The 18,730-nt window shown below is 33.8% G+C and overlaps 2 protein-coding genes across 2 annotated transcripts; both read left to right on the top strand.

Annotated features, from left to right (window-relative positions):
- Positions 1–2,250: 2,250 nt before the first annotated feature.
- LOC117316157 (perlucin-like protein) lies at positions 2,251–17,070 on the top strand. The gene is made up of 5 exons (XM_033870668.1): positions 2,251–2,628; positions 3,921–4,054; positions 5,034–5,124; positions 6,104–6,338; positions 16,875–17,070. The coding sequence occupies exons 1-4, from the start codon at positions 2,448–2,450 to the stop codon at positions 6,331–6,333; spliced, it is 636 nt and encodes a 211-aa protein (XP_033726559.1). The 5' UTR covers positions 2,251–2,447; the 3' UTR covers positions 6,334–6,338; positions 16,875–17,070.
- Positions 12,119–17,070, top strand: LOC117316154. Its single transcript, XM_033870664.1, has 7 exons — positions 12,119–12,480; positions 13,579–13,673; positions 13,817–13,907; positions 14,451–14,672; positions 15,088–15,221; positions 15,843–15,933; positions 16,699–17,070. The coding sequence occupies exons 1-7, from the start codon at positions 12,147–12,149 to the stop codon at positions 16,920–16,922; spliced, it is 1,191 nt and encodes a 396-aa protein (XP_033726555.1). The 5' UTR covers positions 12,119–12,146; the 3' UTR covers positions 16,923–17,070.
- Positions 17,071–18,730: the final 1,660 nt, after the last annotated feature.

The raw sequence follows: 18,730 nt of genomic DNA, 5'->3' as shown, positions 1-18,730 counted from the left end.
TCTTTTAAACTTGGTTGAAATATAAACAAATATAAAGATTTGTGTTGAGACTTCTAAACTTTACAGGTGAAATAAGACCAGGTGCTCCTGTTGAGTAAGCATCTTCTGCTTCCTTACCGACACCCACCATACTATTTTTTGTCGAATCCGGGTTATGTTACAATATCAAATCAGAGCTGAGGTGTTGAAAACGGAACCTGTTAACACATCAACAGAAATAAAACACGTCTGGTTTGATAGACCATGTCCAAAGGATAGTCAGATAGAACATGTCCAAAGGAGAGTCAGATATAACATGTCCAAAGGAGAGTCAGATAGAACATGTCCAAAGGCGAGTCAGATAGAACATGTCAAAAGGAGAGTCAGATAGAACATGTCCAAAGGAGAGTCAGATAGAACATGTCCAAAGGAGAGTCAGATAGAACATGTCCAAAGGCGAGTCAGATAGAACATGTCAAAAGGAGAGTCAGATAGAACATGTCCAAAGGAGAGTAAGATAGAACATGTCCAAAGGAGAGTCAGATATAACATGTCCAAAGGAGAGTCAGATAGAACATGTCCAAAGGAGAGTCAGATAGAACATGTCCAAAGGAGAGTCAGATAGAACATGTCCAAAGGAGGGACAGATAGAACATGTCCAAAGGAGAGTCAGATAGAACATGTCCAAAGGAGAGTCAGATATAACATGTCAAAAGGAGAGTCAGATAGAACATGTCCAAAGGAGAGTAAGATAGAACATGTCCAAAGGAGAGTCAGATATAACATGTCCAAAGGAGAGTCAGATATAACATGTCCAAAGGAGAGTCAGATAGAACATGTCCAAAGGAGAGTCAGATATAACATGTCCAAAGGAGAGTCAGATAGAACATGTCCAAAGGAGAGTCAGATAGAACATGTCCAAAGGAGAGTCAGATAGAACATGTCCAAAGGAGAGTCAGATAGAACATGTCAAAAGGAGAGTCAGATAGAACATGTCCAAAGGACAGTCAGATAGAACTTGTCCAAAGGAGAGCCAATCACATTTATAGTCATACTTAATACGGATCTTTCGAAACATTTTGTTGTAAATTTCTCAAAAGTCGACCTCTGCTGCTCAAATCTTGAACGTGTTAATAAACCCTTGAATACTGAGGCAACTGTGACATGTAAACACTGTTTGCTACCTTGAAATGGAAAACTATTCCATGTAAGCTTTCCATGTTGGTTGCGTTGTGAGAGAGAGGTAAACGGCTGATGTTGACGAGTCTGTAGTGTCCTTGATTTCAAGTTATACAGGGTATATCTGATCGATATGGTACATTAAGGTTTGTCAATATACCTATACGTGAAATTGAAGGACGTTGCCTGGTCTCGTTTACCTGTTCTAATAAGCATAACCAGCTTCGTATGAGAACAAAACTAACTCAGCCAACAGAGGGACACAGTTTGCAAAAAACTATTTTATAAGATCATCAAACCATACAGCATGATACTTTTTTCGCAGTCTGTACAATTGAAACTTAAACACGCCTCATAACACATTGCAACTTTTTTTTTATCAAACACATGAATGCATTAAGTTTAGGTCATTTACTGTTTTTGGATTAGCCATTGCAGTTATTTACATGCTTTATGCTATAAGTTATATATATGCGTTTTAAACTAACAGATATACATATGTTTTAAGCAATAACAGATATAAACAAATGTTGTTGTTGTTGTTTTTTTTTTTTTTTTTAGAAAATATTGAAGTAAAATATACATTCTGATACTGTTATATTTTATTTTCCATTTTTATGCAGCAGGCCCAGCTTGGAGTTTGGAGATGTTTTTTGCTGGTATTTTGAATTCTTCTAAAATTTTTATTTTCACATTTTTTATTTGTCTATTAGTTAATCAATTTTCTTATCAGTTTTAATTGTTTTTTTTTTAATCCGGCCATAGATAATTTCCGCTCTGTGAAGGTCAACTTGGATAATTACAAAAAGAAAAGTAATGGTTTTGAAATATTTAAATATGCAATTTTTTTCCCGCTGTATACATATTAGATGTCAAGCTATCTCCAAGGTCAAAATAAACACATGCCGTTTGCATACTTTATGAAATAGTAAAACTGTTAAGTTTTGGTATAGTTATTTATCTCGCAGAAATATAATATCGATGTTTTTGGTTTCTGAGATATTACATGACCAGGGAATTTCGATTGTAACCACATGGGAATGAGATTTTACTTCATTTCACGCGCACATATCAACAAGGCTTTCAGAAAGATGAAGACGTGCATATATTTCGGTTTTTTGGTTTCTATATCAAAGTATGTAGAAGTATTTTCAGACAACAAGGTTTTATCGCAGAAATACGAGGGCGAAAGTTTAACAAGTGAAGGCGTTAGTCTTTTGAACGGAACTTATTTCAATCTAAACGAGACAGTATGTCAGTTACAAAAGAGAGTCGATGCTATCGAAGGAATGACAGATGTCGACAATCAGTGTGAATGTTACAAAGAAGCGGTTCTAGAGTTCAAACGATCAATATCCAATGAACTTAAAGGTATCTCAAAAATCCTGTCTGGCTTTGAAAATGATCTTCGCATTTTGGAAAATGAGCAGGAAGATTTACGTTTGACACTAGACGGAGGGGACATCGACGGTAAGGTCATGTTTTCATTATATTGAGGGGAAGATAGTATTGCATATGAACGATGTAATGGATATTGACGAATAATTAGAAAAGTACATGTTCCCTTGATATTTCGAATTTGATCAATATTTTTCAGAAGATAAAAACTCAAAACACATGTGCGTAGGTCGGTCAACAAATTATATCACGGATTCCATAAAAACAGGATATGCAAAACGCAAAACTATGGAAAACCAAGTTGCTATTTAATCATTGAGCAATGAATTATTCACATTTCATCAAAGTTACTAAAATGGAATTGTCATCTGATGCTTCCATCCTGTCTACACTCCCAAAACCAGCAATACGGGAAAAGCGCGTTAAGCCGGCGTTTTTTTTTTATACGAATCGTGCCTTTCAAGTACAGCAATTTTCTCGAAACTCTCACTTTTCAGATATACACCTAGTTTTCCCACCATAAACGAAGTTGCTAACAATCACCTCTGTCACGTTATTTTAGATCGAGCGTGCACCAATACACTACGCAATTTACATGCCTATAAATCATGGACTAAGCATATTATCTAAATAGAGTTATTTCATACTGAGTGGATATTGTGATAAATTCATTCTTTCCTCTGTCTTGTTTTTACACCGATGAGAATGGGACACTAAGGCCTATGTACAGTCTATTTTTGTTTTCATTTTTCGTTTCGTTTGCTTTCGTTTCGCAGTTTACAGGTACCCATTTATTTCAGCAAAATAATACAGGTGTTTCAAAATAACATCCGTGGTGTCATTTTTAAGGTAAACTTTTGTCTTGTTTAGGAGAACATTCCGGTAATAAATTCATTCTTTTAACAGCTACGTCTAATCACCTACCTAAGATCGGTAAATGCTAGTTCCATTATAATATCTTTATTAAGAGCCGATGAACAGAAAATATGACAATGGTAAAAAGAAATTTAAAATACCAAGACTTCCCTCTCCATATACAGGCATTGCACCCTTGTAAATTGTAAACTGTGAATGCAAAGATAAAATAGATAGAAAAAGGTTAAATACCAAGACTTTGCACCCGAAGTAAATAAATGAGTACTAGATGATGATAGAGTGTGGTATATTGATTGGTACAACACTGCCCAATCACCGAATACTTTCACCTGATATCAACATCAATTTACATAGAAATGTTCGTTTTACTTATTTATCAATACTTCACGAAATAAGATAATGTATTACTTAATGTTTTTTAGCATATCTAACTAGTTATGATTTAATGGGTTGTCGTGTACTATGAAACATGACATTTCTATTTAAAGCAAGTACTACTACTATGACCACCCCCGAACCTACCACTCAACCAAGAAACTGTGACGATGGCTGGATCACATCCCCGGAAAAGTGCTACTATGTCTCAACTTATTTCGAGATAACGGAATGGGCTACAGCTATTGTAAGTCGTATTAATGTTTTGATAATGCTTTGAGGCAAAATTAAAGTATGACAATATTTTCTTGTCATGGAATAATTAATGATATTTCATTAGGAATAGAATTGTTATTTTCATCAAGATCGGATAAAAAGTCAATTTCATTTATGACAAGCAAAAAATCGTTTTACATTATGAAATATGGTAAATTGTTAGTGTCTTTGTCTTTGGTGGAAAACAAATGTTATTATCATTTCCATTAGTAGAAAATGTGTGATTATAAAAGGACTAGTATTACCAGTATTATCTCGTGTAAAATGTCAGTTTCTAAATGATTAACGGAATTCTAAGCTCTAACGTACATGTATTTAAACGCACTTGTGCTACTTCAAATAGTCCCGACTGATATTTACCTTGTACTTTTATATTATTAATTTATGTTTTCATAAATCCCGGTACTGCGCCTGAATACATAACGGGTTATATTATCCTAAATTCTAAAAATAACAAAACAAGTAGACTGACAATATATATGTTATGCAGTGTCATTAATTCGCTCCGAGAACAGTAAATATGAAGTCCCGTTCTTATTAATCAGCAACTAAGATTATGTAACCACTATTACTGGAAAATGTAATAATATTAATTATAAAAAGATGCATAAAAACTATTTTATTGATACTCGAGATAAACTTGACAAAGAACCATTATTTCCGTCAATATAATCCTGTTTTTCTTCAGATTTAGGATGTAGAGATGTCTTATAACTGTTGCTAAATACCGGTTTAATTTTGTATTCAATAAAATGGAAGATGAAGTAGAGAAAAATGACAATGTGTAGCATTATTTTCTTCGAATTACACAATACAATAAACTGCAAAAGTTACCTGGTCTATACATATGATATACATTCCTTACGAATTATCATAAGCGACCTTAGTAAAAGACATGGTTGTACAGGTTTTATGTCAATTTCAAACGTATTTGCTCATCCTTGTTTCAGAGCCGGTGCAAGTCGAAGGGATCAATTCTGGTTGAGATCAAAACGGATGAAGAATCCCAATTCATAATGGAAAATCTGCCGAGCCGTGTAGGTGAGTAATTTATGTTTTTGTTGTTTAAATAGAAATATTGTACTGTTACCTCGCCATGACAAAGTCCAGGGGAGCCTTTTCTATATCGTTAAGCGTCGGCATCGTCGGCGTCCATAGACAGCAATGTAAAAGGTTTTATAAAACAGTGTTATGTCAATACTAATGAGGATACATCCTAGGTGTCTGACATACACCTTTTATGTTTGTACTTCATTTGCAGACCTGTTGACCTTGAATATGCCCTTTTGCATAGTTTAAACAAACTTTAACCTTCGGTAAAGTATGCTAACTGTATGAGATAGGATTCGCATATTTGACATGTGTGTTCCTTGCGAAAAGTAATTTCCATTGGTAATACAAATGCGGAACTGCTGACCTTAACCGTGACTTGCGACCTACTTTAAGAAGAAAGTAATTCTTAATTTCTACCGACTCGGACAACTATAGTGTCTTTTTATGTGTATTTTTTTTATTCTTTTATCAATTATTTCAAAGCCCTGTGTGAATATATCAATAAAGCACTAGGACACGACTGTTTGACCTCTTTAGTCTTTACTTACAATACAGGGTTTTGATAGAAGCAGGTTGATGCAGACTATACACAATTTATGTGGTCGGCATCATTATTTGGGACAATCTGTTTCCCTGTGTGATTTAGAGGCGTAGCTTCGTCATGAGTTAGAATTCTGGTTTCTTTTGTTTGTTGGTATTCTCCTTTTATCAATTGATAAAATGAGGTAAAGTGAATCTTAAGGGCATCAGAATAAATTTCTTGGAAGAAGGCGTTTCGTGAGTTGCAATAATTTGTGCCTAGTCCTATTTATTAGATTAGAATAAAATATGTTTAAATCGAATCAATAAAACAAATTAAAAAAAAAAAGTTTGGTTTATCTTTGCGAAAACTCCGCTCAAATTGTTTTGTATGCACTTGACTTAGATTTGACAATGATAATAATTTGCTTATGTTCAAACTCTCTAGGAGGCACAGATCTTGTGTATACCGGTCGACAGAGGAACGACGCAAACATTTGGGTTTTTGTCAGCAACGACGAGAAAGTTGATACCTCGGTGAGATCGTGGGCTAGAGGGGAACCGAATGGTGGAAGTAGCCAGGAATGTGGATGTACTCAAAAATCGGATGACTTTCTGATGCACGACTGCTTCTGTACCGGGTATAGTCTGTACTATATCTGTGAGATAGGGCGTTAGTCATATTCTGGAAAAAAAACAATGACGCCATAAAAATACTATAAAATGTATGGTTAATAAACCACTGTTATAAACATTTGAACGAGAATTTCGATGTTCTGTTATATGTCAAATAGAAACCGAAAGTAGAAAGCAGAAAGACTGATTCTGTTTCTCCTATAGATTGTTTAAATAGGAAAATCTGCGTACAGGCTATCACGATTACAATTAGTGGACTGCAAAATTGCCATTTCAATGCTGCTCATTTTCAACATTTCTAGAATTGTATGCGAACTATTTGGGAATATTTGTTATATTGAGAAAATCCAGTTATCAATGTGATTAGTGTGGAACATCCAAACATAAATATTACAACCTCATCCTTTTTTCTATACGCAAATAACAAATTATTCATAACCTAAATCTCAAACTACAACATTTATTCTCTTAAGAGTGGATGTCAGCAAGCATCGAGCAATTTTGGCAAAATATGGAAAGTGTCAAAATTACCAAAATGCTTCAAATTTACATAAGTTGGTCAAAATGTAATATCATGCAAGGAAATAGGTAGCAAGTATCAAAGTGATCACCGTTGCCATGGAAACCGACAAGTCTTTAAAAACACCCAATCAGACTCAGTGGGATATTACAATATTTAAAGAAATTAATTTATTATAAATTTCTGGTGTTACATTTTTTTACTTTTTAAGTTTATAGTTACTTAGTGCATATCATATAATAATTTTAGACTGAAAAGTATAACATCTATCAAGACTTTTAGCCCGTATAATATAAATTGTCCCATATACTACCTATTTAGATAGGGATATCAGGTTATAAAAGTATTGCTATTTTTTTTCTTAATCATTTGCCAGCCAATTTTTCTTTTGATTATAATGCAACATTAAGTACAGAAAATATCATGTATAATCATTAGCTTCATCGAGGTTGTAGATTGTAAAAAAAGAGGATTTAGTATTACTACCATTAAATCTAAGCTATTGAGAGGGACGAGTTATCACCCCTGTTGGAACTCTTTTGTGAAATGTACAAAAAGTTCATTGTTTACATGGAAAGATGGATACCAAAGTTCACAGCATTCTAGACAATTATGGTAATTGAAAAGGCATGAACTTCTTTTTAGACATGGGAATCGGTTAAAATAATGTTTGTATGGAATTTCCCTTCGATGGCATACTAGAAATACAGTGAAATTGTGAGGAAATTGCTACTCAGCATTAATCAGTAAAAGTTCCTAATTCTAAAACAAATTTAGGCACATGTTTTTTAAATATATGTAACAACCGGTTATTCCTGTAATATTAACTATACAAAAGTATACATAATTGTAATCTGTACAATATTTTCAATTATAATACAGTTATTAAAAAATAATAAACTTATTCTTCTGTTTTTCAGACCTGTGAAAACAATGGTAACCACATAAAAAAACCTAAAAAAAAAAAAAAAAAATCACAAATTAAGGCCAAAACAACCTGCGCGTATTTTTTCGGATAGCTATTTCAAAATCTAACATATTCATCCCAGTAACAGAATTAAAATTGTTTTGACATACAATGTATGTTCATTTGAATAGTAGGATTATCTGCAATCGAAGAGTTATTATAAACAAAATGTGCCAGAAATGGCTGACATCTTCTGATCATTGGTGTCTAAGAAGAGGTACATGGAACAAATATTGAATATGGTTGAATTTGACTGCAAAGTAATAAACATATTTACCCAAACTATTAATTTTCACAACCAAGAGGGTTTTACAGACTGCAGGAACCAAATTCACTCTCAGAGCAAGGGATGTGTACAGATATTTTAATTGCTTATTTTTTAATGTATTTACACCCAGAGGTGTACATGTAGCATGATAGACATACAATTTGCAGAGGTATTTCACCTGTAAATGGATACTATCATACATAAATATGGACTCAGGAGGTAGAGTCTAGAATTATTGTCTGGGTACTCAGCAGGAATGCTTTTCTGTTTTATACTGTTATATAAACTTATAAATTTGGAATGTTCAAAATTCAACCAAAAGTACTTCTACAGGAATTCAAATTAACAATCACTGATTGCTATTTTTTAAGCTTCTATATACTAGTACGTTTATCACCGAATGATAATGTTGACCTTGACTTAAAGGTTAAATGCCAAATTAATGTGAATTTCTGTCCAGTGACCAAAGATTACTAAACAATACTTTAGTTTTTGACACATTTGAGGTATATCTGAGATAAAATCACTTTATGATTCATGTAATATTGGGTTTTGCTCTAATTACAGGATAATGAATGTCTTTTCCATCTCTAAACAAAAACCAATACTTCACAACCATGGATGCAGCCATTTCAATAAAAACTTTCATGCCTGAAATCCATTCACATTGCTTTTTTTTCATATACAAGGTCCTTGGTCCTTAATGGTCACCAGAGTTTTGCAATATTTTAGTTTATTCAACCCTTTTGGACTCCACCCATCAACCAAGGGGGTCAGTCAGGCCAAACGTGTACATACCATCAAGCTGTCATCCAAAGCTGATAATGTTAACCATTACCAAGTTAGAATGAATTTCAATTGAAATCAAACAAATGATAGTAAAACATGTGATTTTCCTATATAAACTATAGTAAATATTACCTCTCCTCAGGGGTAAAGGTGAGACTCAAGGGTCATGAAATTCATAATTTTGGTTAAGTACCTCAGACACTTTCACCTATGAAGAGTCTTTGATTCTACCCTATTTCTGTCTTGAGAATTTTTTTTTTTTGTAAGTTTAGTTGATTTGACTCTTTTCGATTATGTTTCTCAGGCCCCTGATGGTGGTGATGGGGGGGGGGGGGGGGGGGGGGGGGGGGGGGGGGGGGGGATGACCATATATAATTCACAATTTTGGTTAACCTTTGATCATGAAAGCTTCCTGCCAAATTACATTGAATTTGGTTTGTCAGTTTTGGAGAAGTGGAAAATGTAGCTTGTTTACTGATGGAAGACGGACAAGGACGGGCAAAAGGCGATTAGAATACATGTAGGTCACTAGAGACTTTGTCTCAGGTGACCTAAAAATAAAGTGTGGTATACCTCATTACCTCATAAAGGCAAGGACAAGATATTTTGAAGTTGAAAACCATACTATATAGGTATACTTTGTCAATACTTATACTGTTTCTGGGAAAAGGGTGGAGAAACAGAGTATGCATGGCCAGAAATCCACTGAGAAGTTGTTCAAAAAGGGGGATAACTCTTATACAATTGTCACAAAGGTGACCTGTGTCTTTAATACCCCAGTAGGCCTAATTTGTCAACATTATAAAGTCTGTAGAAGAAATCAACCTTAAATCTCAATTCAGTTAAGTTACAGTCATTAGGAACAAAAAAAAAAAATCTACAGCAACTCCCATAATGACACTTTTAATTTCAGCTTTGTGTACTTTCATTTTCTTCTATGCTAAGTATTACTATGTTTTGTTAATATCTGCAACTTCAATATTTTTAGTGACCATATCAAAATGTGTCAAAGTAAAAATTGTTGAAGTGTTCAACATTGAATCAGTGAAAGAAGAGTTCATTTCTTTGATTCAAAATTATTACAAAAAAGAACTGTAAGTGCTTTTTTCCTAATTTAATAAGTGGTTGCTATGGCAACCAAAATGCAAATAAACCATTATTTTTTTAATTTCATAATAATTGTATCATTGGAAATGTCCATTTATTATTTCTTTTTAAGGAGATGAATTAAAATGTGGTTAAAAAGTTCAATTTATATATATATATATACATTGTTTTGTGAGAAAAAATGTGCGGAAAATGTCAGAAATCATGAAAAAAATGGAAAAATTTGAATCATTATACCAAAAGCCTCTCTAAGTTGCCAGCCAATTTCATTTTTTAAACTTACCCTGTATACATCTAACGAAAAGAAAACCATATAAATACTCAATATATGGTTGTAGATTCCAACTAAGATCAACCAAACTTTGTCATATTTTGATATTTTTTCAGTTAGAATTCCTTGCTGTATTCAGGTTACCATAGCAACAGTTTGTAAATCTTGCCAATTATATTTTTTTAAATCAAATTATTAAGGGGGGTCATCATTATTAAATTTTGGCTGTAAATACTTTAATCTCACTGTTATTTAGGATTCAGAGATACTCTAAATTCTAAAAATTCGATGTAGGCGATGTGTTATATGAGCCCGTAACTAAGGAAGTCATATTGCTTGGATACGGAGCCACAGACATGATTGAAATTCCATTTTTGTTATTCAAATCCACCAATTATAACATAATTTAACATTTAAGGTCACTTTTTCTAAAATCTATTTTTTTCAGTTTCCACCTAATGCTCGATGCTTGCTGACATCCACTCTTAAAATCCATCAAAGACCTCGGTGTCATCATCTTTACCATTGTCTGTTATACCAACCAAACGGAATTTGTAAATTGTAACATGCTTGCTAGTTTAATTCTGTAGGACATGATGTCACAGTTCCCAATCATATTGTGCTATATACATGTATATCCATTATATTCCAGGAGGTAGATATTTTCTATGTCTATATCGATTTGCATTGCGAGTGAGAATCGTGAGGTCATCATTAAATCACGTGATCCAAACACATCCGTGTTATGCTGTAGGATTCAGACCAAGATTTTAACATCAAGAAAATTGGTAGTTATAAGATATCTCTTCCGGTAGCATTTCTGGCAGTCTACCTCTCCAGCATTCTGACATAGTACCTTGTATGAAGTTTTCAGTGCATACAACTAACTAACTAATTTCAAATGGTGTAATCTGCCAACCCAGGCAAAACTTCAAATGATGAAACACAGAGGCAGAAGCATTGAACTTAAATAGTTGATTTTTGAGGCTGTCAGTTTCTCAGTACAACGTCTCGTGTGATATCGATTACCTATATGTTGTGTGATTGGCATTGGGCTCTTTTAGACCCTGGAAGGGTTGGGGGTCATGAACCATCTTGTGCACCAACTGTTGATTTGTTTGATAATCAATTAAGTAATGAATTTGTCCCTTTAATCATGAAGGAGGTCCACACAAAATAAGAAAAAAACCAGTATTTACATTGAGGGCTTTAAAAACCCTTGTGCCACCAGAAAAACGCAGTTTGCAAGAAACTATTTCATAAGATCTTTACAGTTATATACATACTGTATGTTTAAACTAACAGATATATACATATGTTTGAATCTATAAAAGATATCGACATATATGTTTTAAGCTATACAATATATAAACATATGTGAATATTGAAGTAAGATATATATTCTGTTCTTGTTATATTTCATTTTCCAGTTTTGAATAGCAGGTCCCAGCCTGGAATTTCGGGATTTTTTTGTTGGCATTTTAAATTTTTTTAAATTTTCATATTTTTTATTTGTTTATTAATTTGTTTTATTAATATCTGGCCATAAGATAATTTCCGCACTGTTAAGTTCAACTTGGATAATAACAAACAGAGAAATAAAGGTTTTGAAATATTATTATATTTGAATGTTTTTTTCCGAGCGCTGTATAAATATTAGATGTAAAACTGTCTCCATGTCAAAATTACCACATGACGTACAGTATATCTATACCATGAAGCAGTAAAACTGCCAAGTTTTTGTATAGCTATTTATCTCGAAGAAATATAATATCAAAGTTTTCGGTTTTTGAGATATTACATGACCAGGGAATTTAGATTGTAGCCGTATGGAAATTAAATTCTACTTCCTTTCACGCGCACATATCAACGAGGGCTTAAGAAAGATGAAGACGTGTGTATACTTCGCGTTTTTGGTTTTTCTATCACAAGTATGCAGAAGTATTTTCAGACAACAAGGATTTTATTGAAGAAATACGACGGGGAAGGTTTAACAAGTGAAGGTGTTGGTCTTTTGAACGGAACTTATTTCAATCTAAACGAGACAGTATGTCAGTTACAAAAGAGAGTCGATGTTATTGAAGGAATGACAGATGTCGCCAATCAGTGTGAATGTAACAAAGAAGCGATTCTAGAGTTCAAACGATCAATATCCAATGAACTTAAAGACATCTCAAAAATCCTGTCTGGCTTTGAAAATGATCTTCGCATTTTGGAAAATGACCAGGAAGGTTTACGTTTGATACTAGACGGAGGGGATAGCTACGGTAAGATAATATTGCATATAAACGATGTAATGAATATTGACTAAGTATCATGGTATCTGGTGTCAGGGAGCATGATAATGTTGGAAACATGTTGCACATACCTAGGAAATGCTTAATTCACATATTCTAAAAACACATGTATAAATCATATTATTGCAAATAATTGTATATATATAAAGAAATAGCAATACTTACATATACCATATTAGGTTCACAGCATTCCCAAAATCTGAGACACCCAGCTAGCTTGACGCAGACACATGATATCAACAGGGAAAAACTTATTTAGACAAAGCACTTTTTTGGAATTGGGATTAACCATTAATTCCGCCAACATATTAACGCATATATTTTCTTCATTTGATTATCACTATTATTTATTTGTATCACTTTTTTATTGAAATAGTTGTTGAATTATTTATCTATTATTATTTCATTTATATATTTACTGGTCCAAACAATTATGTGGTTAAAAATATGAAAGACGTGTGCAAGCCCTCTTGTGAGAGGACATATATTTGTAATATATACACATGTTTTGCATAAATCAAAAGATATAAATAAAATAAAAGAAGTATGATGGTATGGCGTTGTCCACCAGTATTCTATCAGAGGTACATGTAGTTGTGGGATGAGTAATTGATTAATTCCGACAAAATATCTTCGTCGCCTAAAGGAGAAAATAGCTGCAAATTTTGTTTTACTCGTAATTCATCGTTAAACCTTACTGCGCATGTGCGTTTTTAGCGAGATATTCTTTTAAAATCAAAACTGTGATTTGCACCCGACAAGTCCCAAGGAAAATAATGCTACATCCCAATAGTCGAAGTCGTCCGTACGTCCATCCATACGGCGACAACATTTGTTAACCTGCAGATATTCTACATTTTTAAACAATGGAATGTTTGTAGCTGTACCAGTACTATATATTAGTATTCATTTTACATGTCCAGATTTGTTGGAAACCAAACATAATGTTTTCTTCTCTTTCGTTCCGCTAAGTACATATTCCATTTATTGTTCTTTTTTTGGTTTTAATTTATTTACATGCTTTAAACCTTAACATCTTTATTGTTACAATGTTTACCCCCACCTCAGAACTGGTCTGTGAAGATGGCTGGCTTCTGTCACCTGGGAAAAAATGCTACTATGTCTCCACTACTTCAGAGAAAACGGAATGGGCTACAGCCATTGTAAGTTGCTTGGTATTGATCATCTCTCGATATCAATGATAAATCTATCGGAATTATCTATCAAATATATTAATGACAACCAGAGTAGTGGCAAAGGAACTACCAGGTACGCGTAGCTGAAAACACTTTGTTCCTTTCCGCAGAATCGATGTAGAGACATGGGGGCAAAGCTAGTGGAGTTTAAAACAGATGAGGAAGCACAATTTGTGATGGGCAATCTACCAGAACGTGTTTGTATGTAAACCATACTTTGTTATCAAAAATAGAAACGAGCATGTAAGTGAAAAAAGTCGTCATTCAAGGCACTTACAACTAAAATTTCTCGAAATGATAAACTGTCATGTAGTAGAAGGTGGAATGTCTCACTTTACCATTTTTGAAATAAAAAAAGGTGTGTGCATAAGTAATCATGAAATTTATCAGAGTGTCTTTATGCCCAGGATATCCATTATGCCATTAATTCAAGAATTGAGCAGTAGCAGTAATTTAATAACAACTCAACACTACATTTAAACGCGGGTTTAACTTTGTGAAACCTTTTGCGGTGCTTCGGAAATTTAGCAGTTCGCAAATAATGTCATTCTGAAAAAGATTAAGAAATACATGTTGATAATAATTATCATGTTCTACTCGAATATAATTCATTCTGCATCAATGTTCAATGATCGTACATTGTACTTCCAATTCAAAGAACAGCATTTAGTTTCATCGCTGTGAAACCACACATATTTTACTTTTGTTCTCACGATACTCACGTATGTGATTTGTTATTTTCAGCGACAAGTCACATAGTCTATACTGGACGTAAGAGCGATGACGCTGGCCGATGGGTTTTTCTCAGTAGCGACGAGAGAGTCGATACGTCCGAGAGGTCATGGAGTACCGGAGAGCCAGATGGGGGAAAGCAGACGTGCGGTTGTACCCGAAAGTCAAACGACTTCCTAATGTTGGATTGCCTGTGTACTGGATTTTATCTCTTCTATATCTGCGAGAATTTGCGTTAGTGATCTGTTATCGTTAAAATGTTAATAATATAAATCTACGTGTGACTTTTTATGAAAGAAATGATCATTTTCTCTATTTCTGTCAAAAAAGTTAAATACCTAGACCTCTGAAAATAAATGAATTAGTAACAGATAAAGGTTAAGTAATGATATAGATGATACATAAATGTCAACGATGACACTTTGGTTTTAGAAGATTCATTTTCTTTCAAATAAAGATTCAAAAGCGTTGTGCCGCATGCTTCAATGTATACTTCAGAACCTCTGTAAACACTGAAATGCTCGTTTAACATATGTATTAATACTCAATGAAATAAGATAATGCATTACTTAATGGTTTTTAGCATCTGTAAGTAGTTATGATTTAATGGATTGTCGTGTACTATGAAACATGACTTTTCTAATTAAAGCCAGTACTATTACTATGACCACCCCCGAACCTACCACTGAACCAAGAAACTGTGACGATGGCTGGATCACATCCCCGGACAAGTGCTACTATGTGTCCAGTTTTTCGGAGAAAACGGAATGGGCTACAGCTATTGTGAGTCGTATTAATTGGATTTAAAGTTAATTTCAATTAATAGTCATAAGAAACTCGTTTTACATAGTGAACTCTTGTTAATTATTAATGTATTTGTCGTTGATGGAAAGACAAATGTTATTATCATTTCCGTAAGTAGAAAATTTATGATTGTGAAAGGCTTAGTATTACCAGTATTATCGCATGTAAAATATCACTGTTTCTAAATTATCAACGGATTTCCTAGCTCTAACGCAATCAAACACACTAGTACTACTGCAAATAGTCCCGACTGATATTTACCTGGTACTTTTATATTATTGATTTATTTTTTCATAAATCCGGTACTGCGCCTGAATACATAACGGGTTATATTATCCGAAATACTAAAAATAACAAAACAAGTAGGCTGGCAATATATATGTTATGCAGTGGCATTATTTCTCTCCGAGAACTGTAAATAGGAAGCATCGTTCTAATTATTTAGCAGCTAAGATTTAATAAACACTATTACTGGAAAATGTAATAATATTAATTATAAAATAATATCCAATTATCATAAGAGAACTTAATAAAAAAAAATAAAAATGATTGTACAGGTTTTATTTCAATTTCAAACATATTTGCTCATCCTTGTTTCAGAGCCGGTGCAAGTCGAAGGGAGCAATTCTGGTTGAGATCAAAACGGATGAAGAATCCCAATTCATAATGGAAAATCTGCCGAGCCGTGTAGGCGAGTAATTCATGCTTTTGTTGTGTTGATAGAAATATCTTACCGTTACCTCGCCGGAACAAAGTCCTTTTGCCATTTTGCATAGTTTAAACAAACTTTAACCTTCGCTAAAGTATGCTAACTGTATGAGATAGGATTTTACATTTGTGTTCCTTGCGAAAAGGGGTTTCCACTGGCAATACAAATGCAGGACTGCTGACCTAAACCGTGACTTGTGACCTACTTTAAAACAATAATTCTTCATTTCAATCGACTCGGCCAACTATGTTGTCTTTTGATGTATAAAGCTGCATTAAATGTTATCAATTATTTCAGAAGCTTGTGTGAATGTATCAATAGAGCGCTAGGACACGACTGTTGGACCTCTTTACTTACAATACAGGGGCTTGATAGAAACAGGTTGATGTAGACCAAACGTTTTGGGGTCGGTATCATGATTTGGAACACTCTGTTTCCCTGTGTGATTTAGAGTCGTAGCTTCGTCATGAGTTAAAAATTCTGATTTCTTTTGCTTGTTGGTATTCCCCTTTTATCGATTGGGCATCAGAATAAATTTCTTGAGAGAAGGTGTTTCAACAGTTGCGATAATTTGTGCCTAGTCCTATTTATTAGATTGAACAAATAAAATATGTTTAAATCAAATCAATAAATCTTTTTTTTTAAATCGTTTGGTTCATCTTTGCGAGAATCCCGCTCAAATTGTTTTCTATGCACATGACTCAGATTTGACAATGATGATAATTTGCTAATGTTCAAAATCTTTAGGAGATCTTGTGTATACCGGTCGACAGAGGAACGACGCAAACATTTGGGTTTTTGTCAGCAACGACGAGAAAGTTGATACCTGGGTGAGATCGTGGGCTAGAGGGGAACCGAATGGTGGAAGTAGCCAGGAATGTGGATGTACTCAAAAAACGGATGACTTTCTGATGCACGACTGCTTCTGTACCGGGTATAGTCTGTACTATATCTGTGAGATAGGGCGTTAGTCATATTCTGTACCGGGTATAGTCTGTACTATATCTGTGAGATAGGGCGTTAGTCATATTCTGGAAAAAAAACAATGACGCCATAAAAATACTATAAAATGTATGGTTAATAAACCACTGTTAAAAGGAATAAACATTTGAACGAGAATTTCGATGTTCTGTTATATGTCAAATAGAAACCGAAAGTAGAAAGCATAAAGACTGATTCTGTTTCTCCTATAGATTGTTTAAATAGCAAAATCTGCGTACAGGCTATCACGATTACAATTAGTGGACTGCAAAATTGCCATTTCAATGCTGCTCATTTTCAACATTTCTAGAATTGTATGCGAACTATTTGGGAATATGTGTAATATTGAGAAAATCCAGTTATCAATGTGATTAGTGTGGAACATCCAAACATAAATATTACAACCTAATCCTTTTTCTATGCGCAAATAACGAATTATTCATAACCTATGTCTGAAACTGCAGCATTTATTCTCTTTAGATCCATCAAAGACCTTGGCGTCTTCATCTTTGCCATTGTCTTTTATACGAACCGAACGGAAGTTGTAAAATTTGACATGCTTGTTGGTATAATTCCTTAGGACATGATGTCACAGTCCCAATCATATTGTGCTATATGTACATGTATATCCATTATATTCCAGGAGGTAGATATTTTCTATGTCTATATCGATTTGCATTGCGAGTGAGAATCGTGAGGTCATCATTAAATCACGTGATCCAAACACATCCGTGTTATGCTGTAGGATTCAGACGAAGATTTTAACATCAAGTAAATTGGTAGTTATAAGATATCTCTTCCGGTAGCATTTCTGGCAGTCTACCTCTCCAGCATTCTGACATAGTACCTTGTATGATATTTTGTATGATATTTTCAGTGCATAAAACTTAGTAACTTAAAATCATGCAATCTGCCAACCCAGGCAAATCTTCCAATGATGAAAAAACAGAGGCAGAAGCATGAAATTTAAATAGTTGATTTTCTGTTTCTCAGTACAACGTCTCGTGTGATATCGATTACATATATGTTGAGAGAGAGAGAGAGAGAGAGAGAGAGAGAGAGAGAGAGAGAGAGAGAGAATCATTATGCCGATCATTTAAAAAAGGCTTTATCCAGGTCAATTTCAAATGTATAACTGATCAGATATTTTTTTATATAAAGAGTTCGATTTGTATTCATTAAGCCATTATTTAGGTAAATAAAAATAAATTCATAGCGATGGGACCAGACATATCAGTAGACCTAGATTAGGATGAAAGCTTTTCTTTCGCCAGTTTAATCGGAACATTGCAATTGTTAATGATCACGTGCCTACAAAAACCTATCGTAATTTCGCCTTCGTCATTTGTCTAACATCGGCTGATTTCAGTAAGCTTCAATAATAAATATATAATATAAATGTGATGATAGTGATATCGAATGTTTGTGACGTCTGAAACAGAGTGGCCCAATATCCTGTACAAATAAATAATCAACCAACAGTTTTGCAATGTTTTGTACGTGACCATGCAACTTGATGTAATTTGTAAAAACTACTCAAATGTCATTTTAAAATAAAAAAAAGTATTTTGATAATCGAATTAGGTTGAAACATGTAATAGAGAAAATTTTTCTTTTTATCTGTTATAGATAAATCGGGAAAACAATTCCCACTTTAACTTGTACCTAATTCTTAACATTCATATGCGAGACGTGGAATTTTATATAGCGGTAATATCAGAGCAATTTTTCACTCACAGAGGCAAAAATCATATCTGACATAAAACAAAGCTTCACATGCCCTTTCCCACATACATCA

The sequence above is a fragment of the Pecten maximus genome, chromosome 18, assembly GCF_902652985.1.
Source record: "Pecten maximus chromosome 18, xPecMax1.1, whole genome shotgun sequence".
In the NCBI taxonomy this organism is placed as follows: domain Eukaryota; kingdom Metazoa; phylum Mollusca; class Bivalvia; order Pectinida; family Pectinidae; genus Pecten; species Pecten maximus.
The sequence above is the reverse complement of the archived record's forward strand: the minus strand, read 5'-3'. Positions and strand labels throughout refer to the sequence as shown.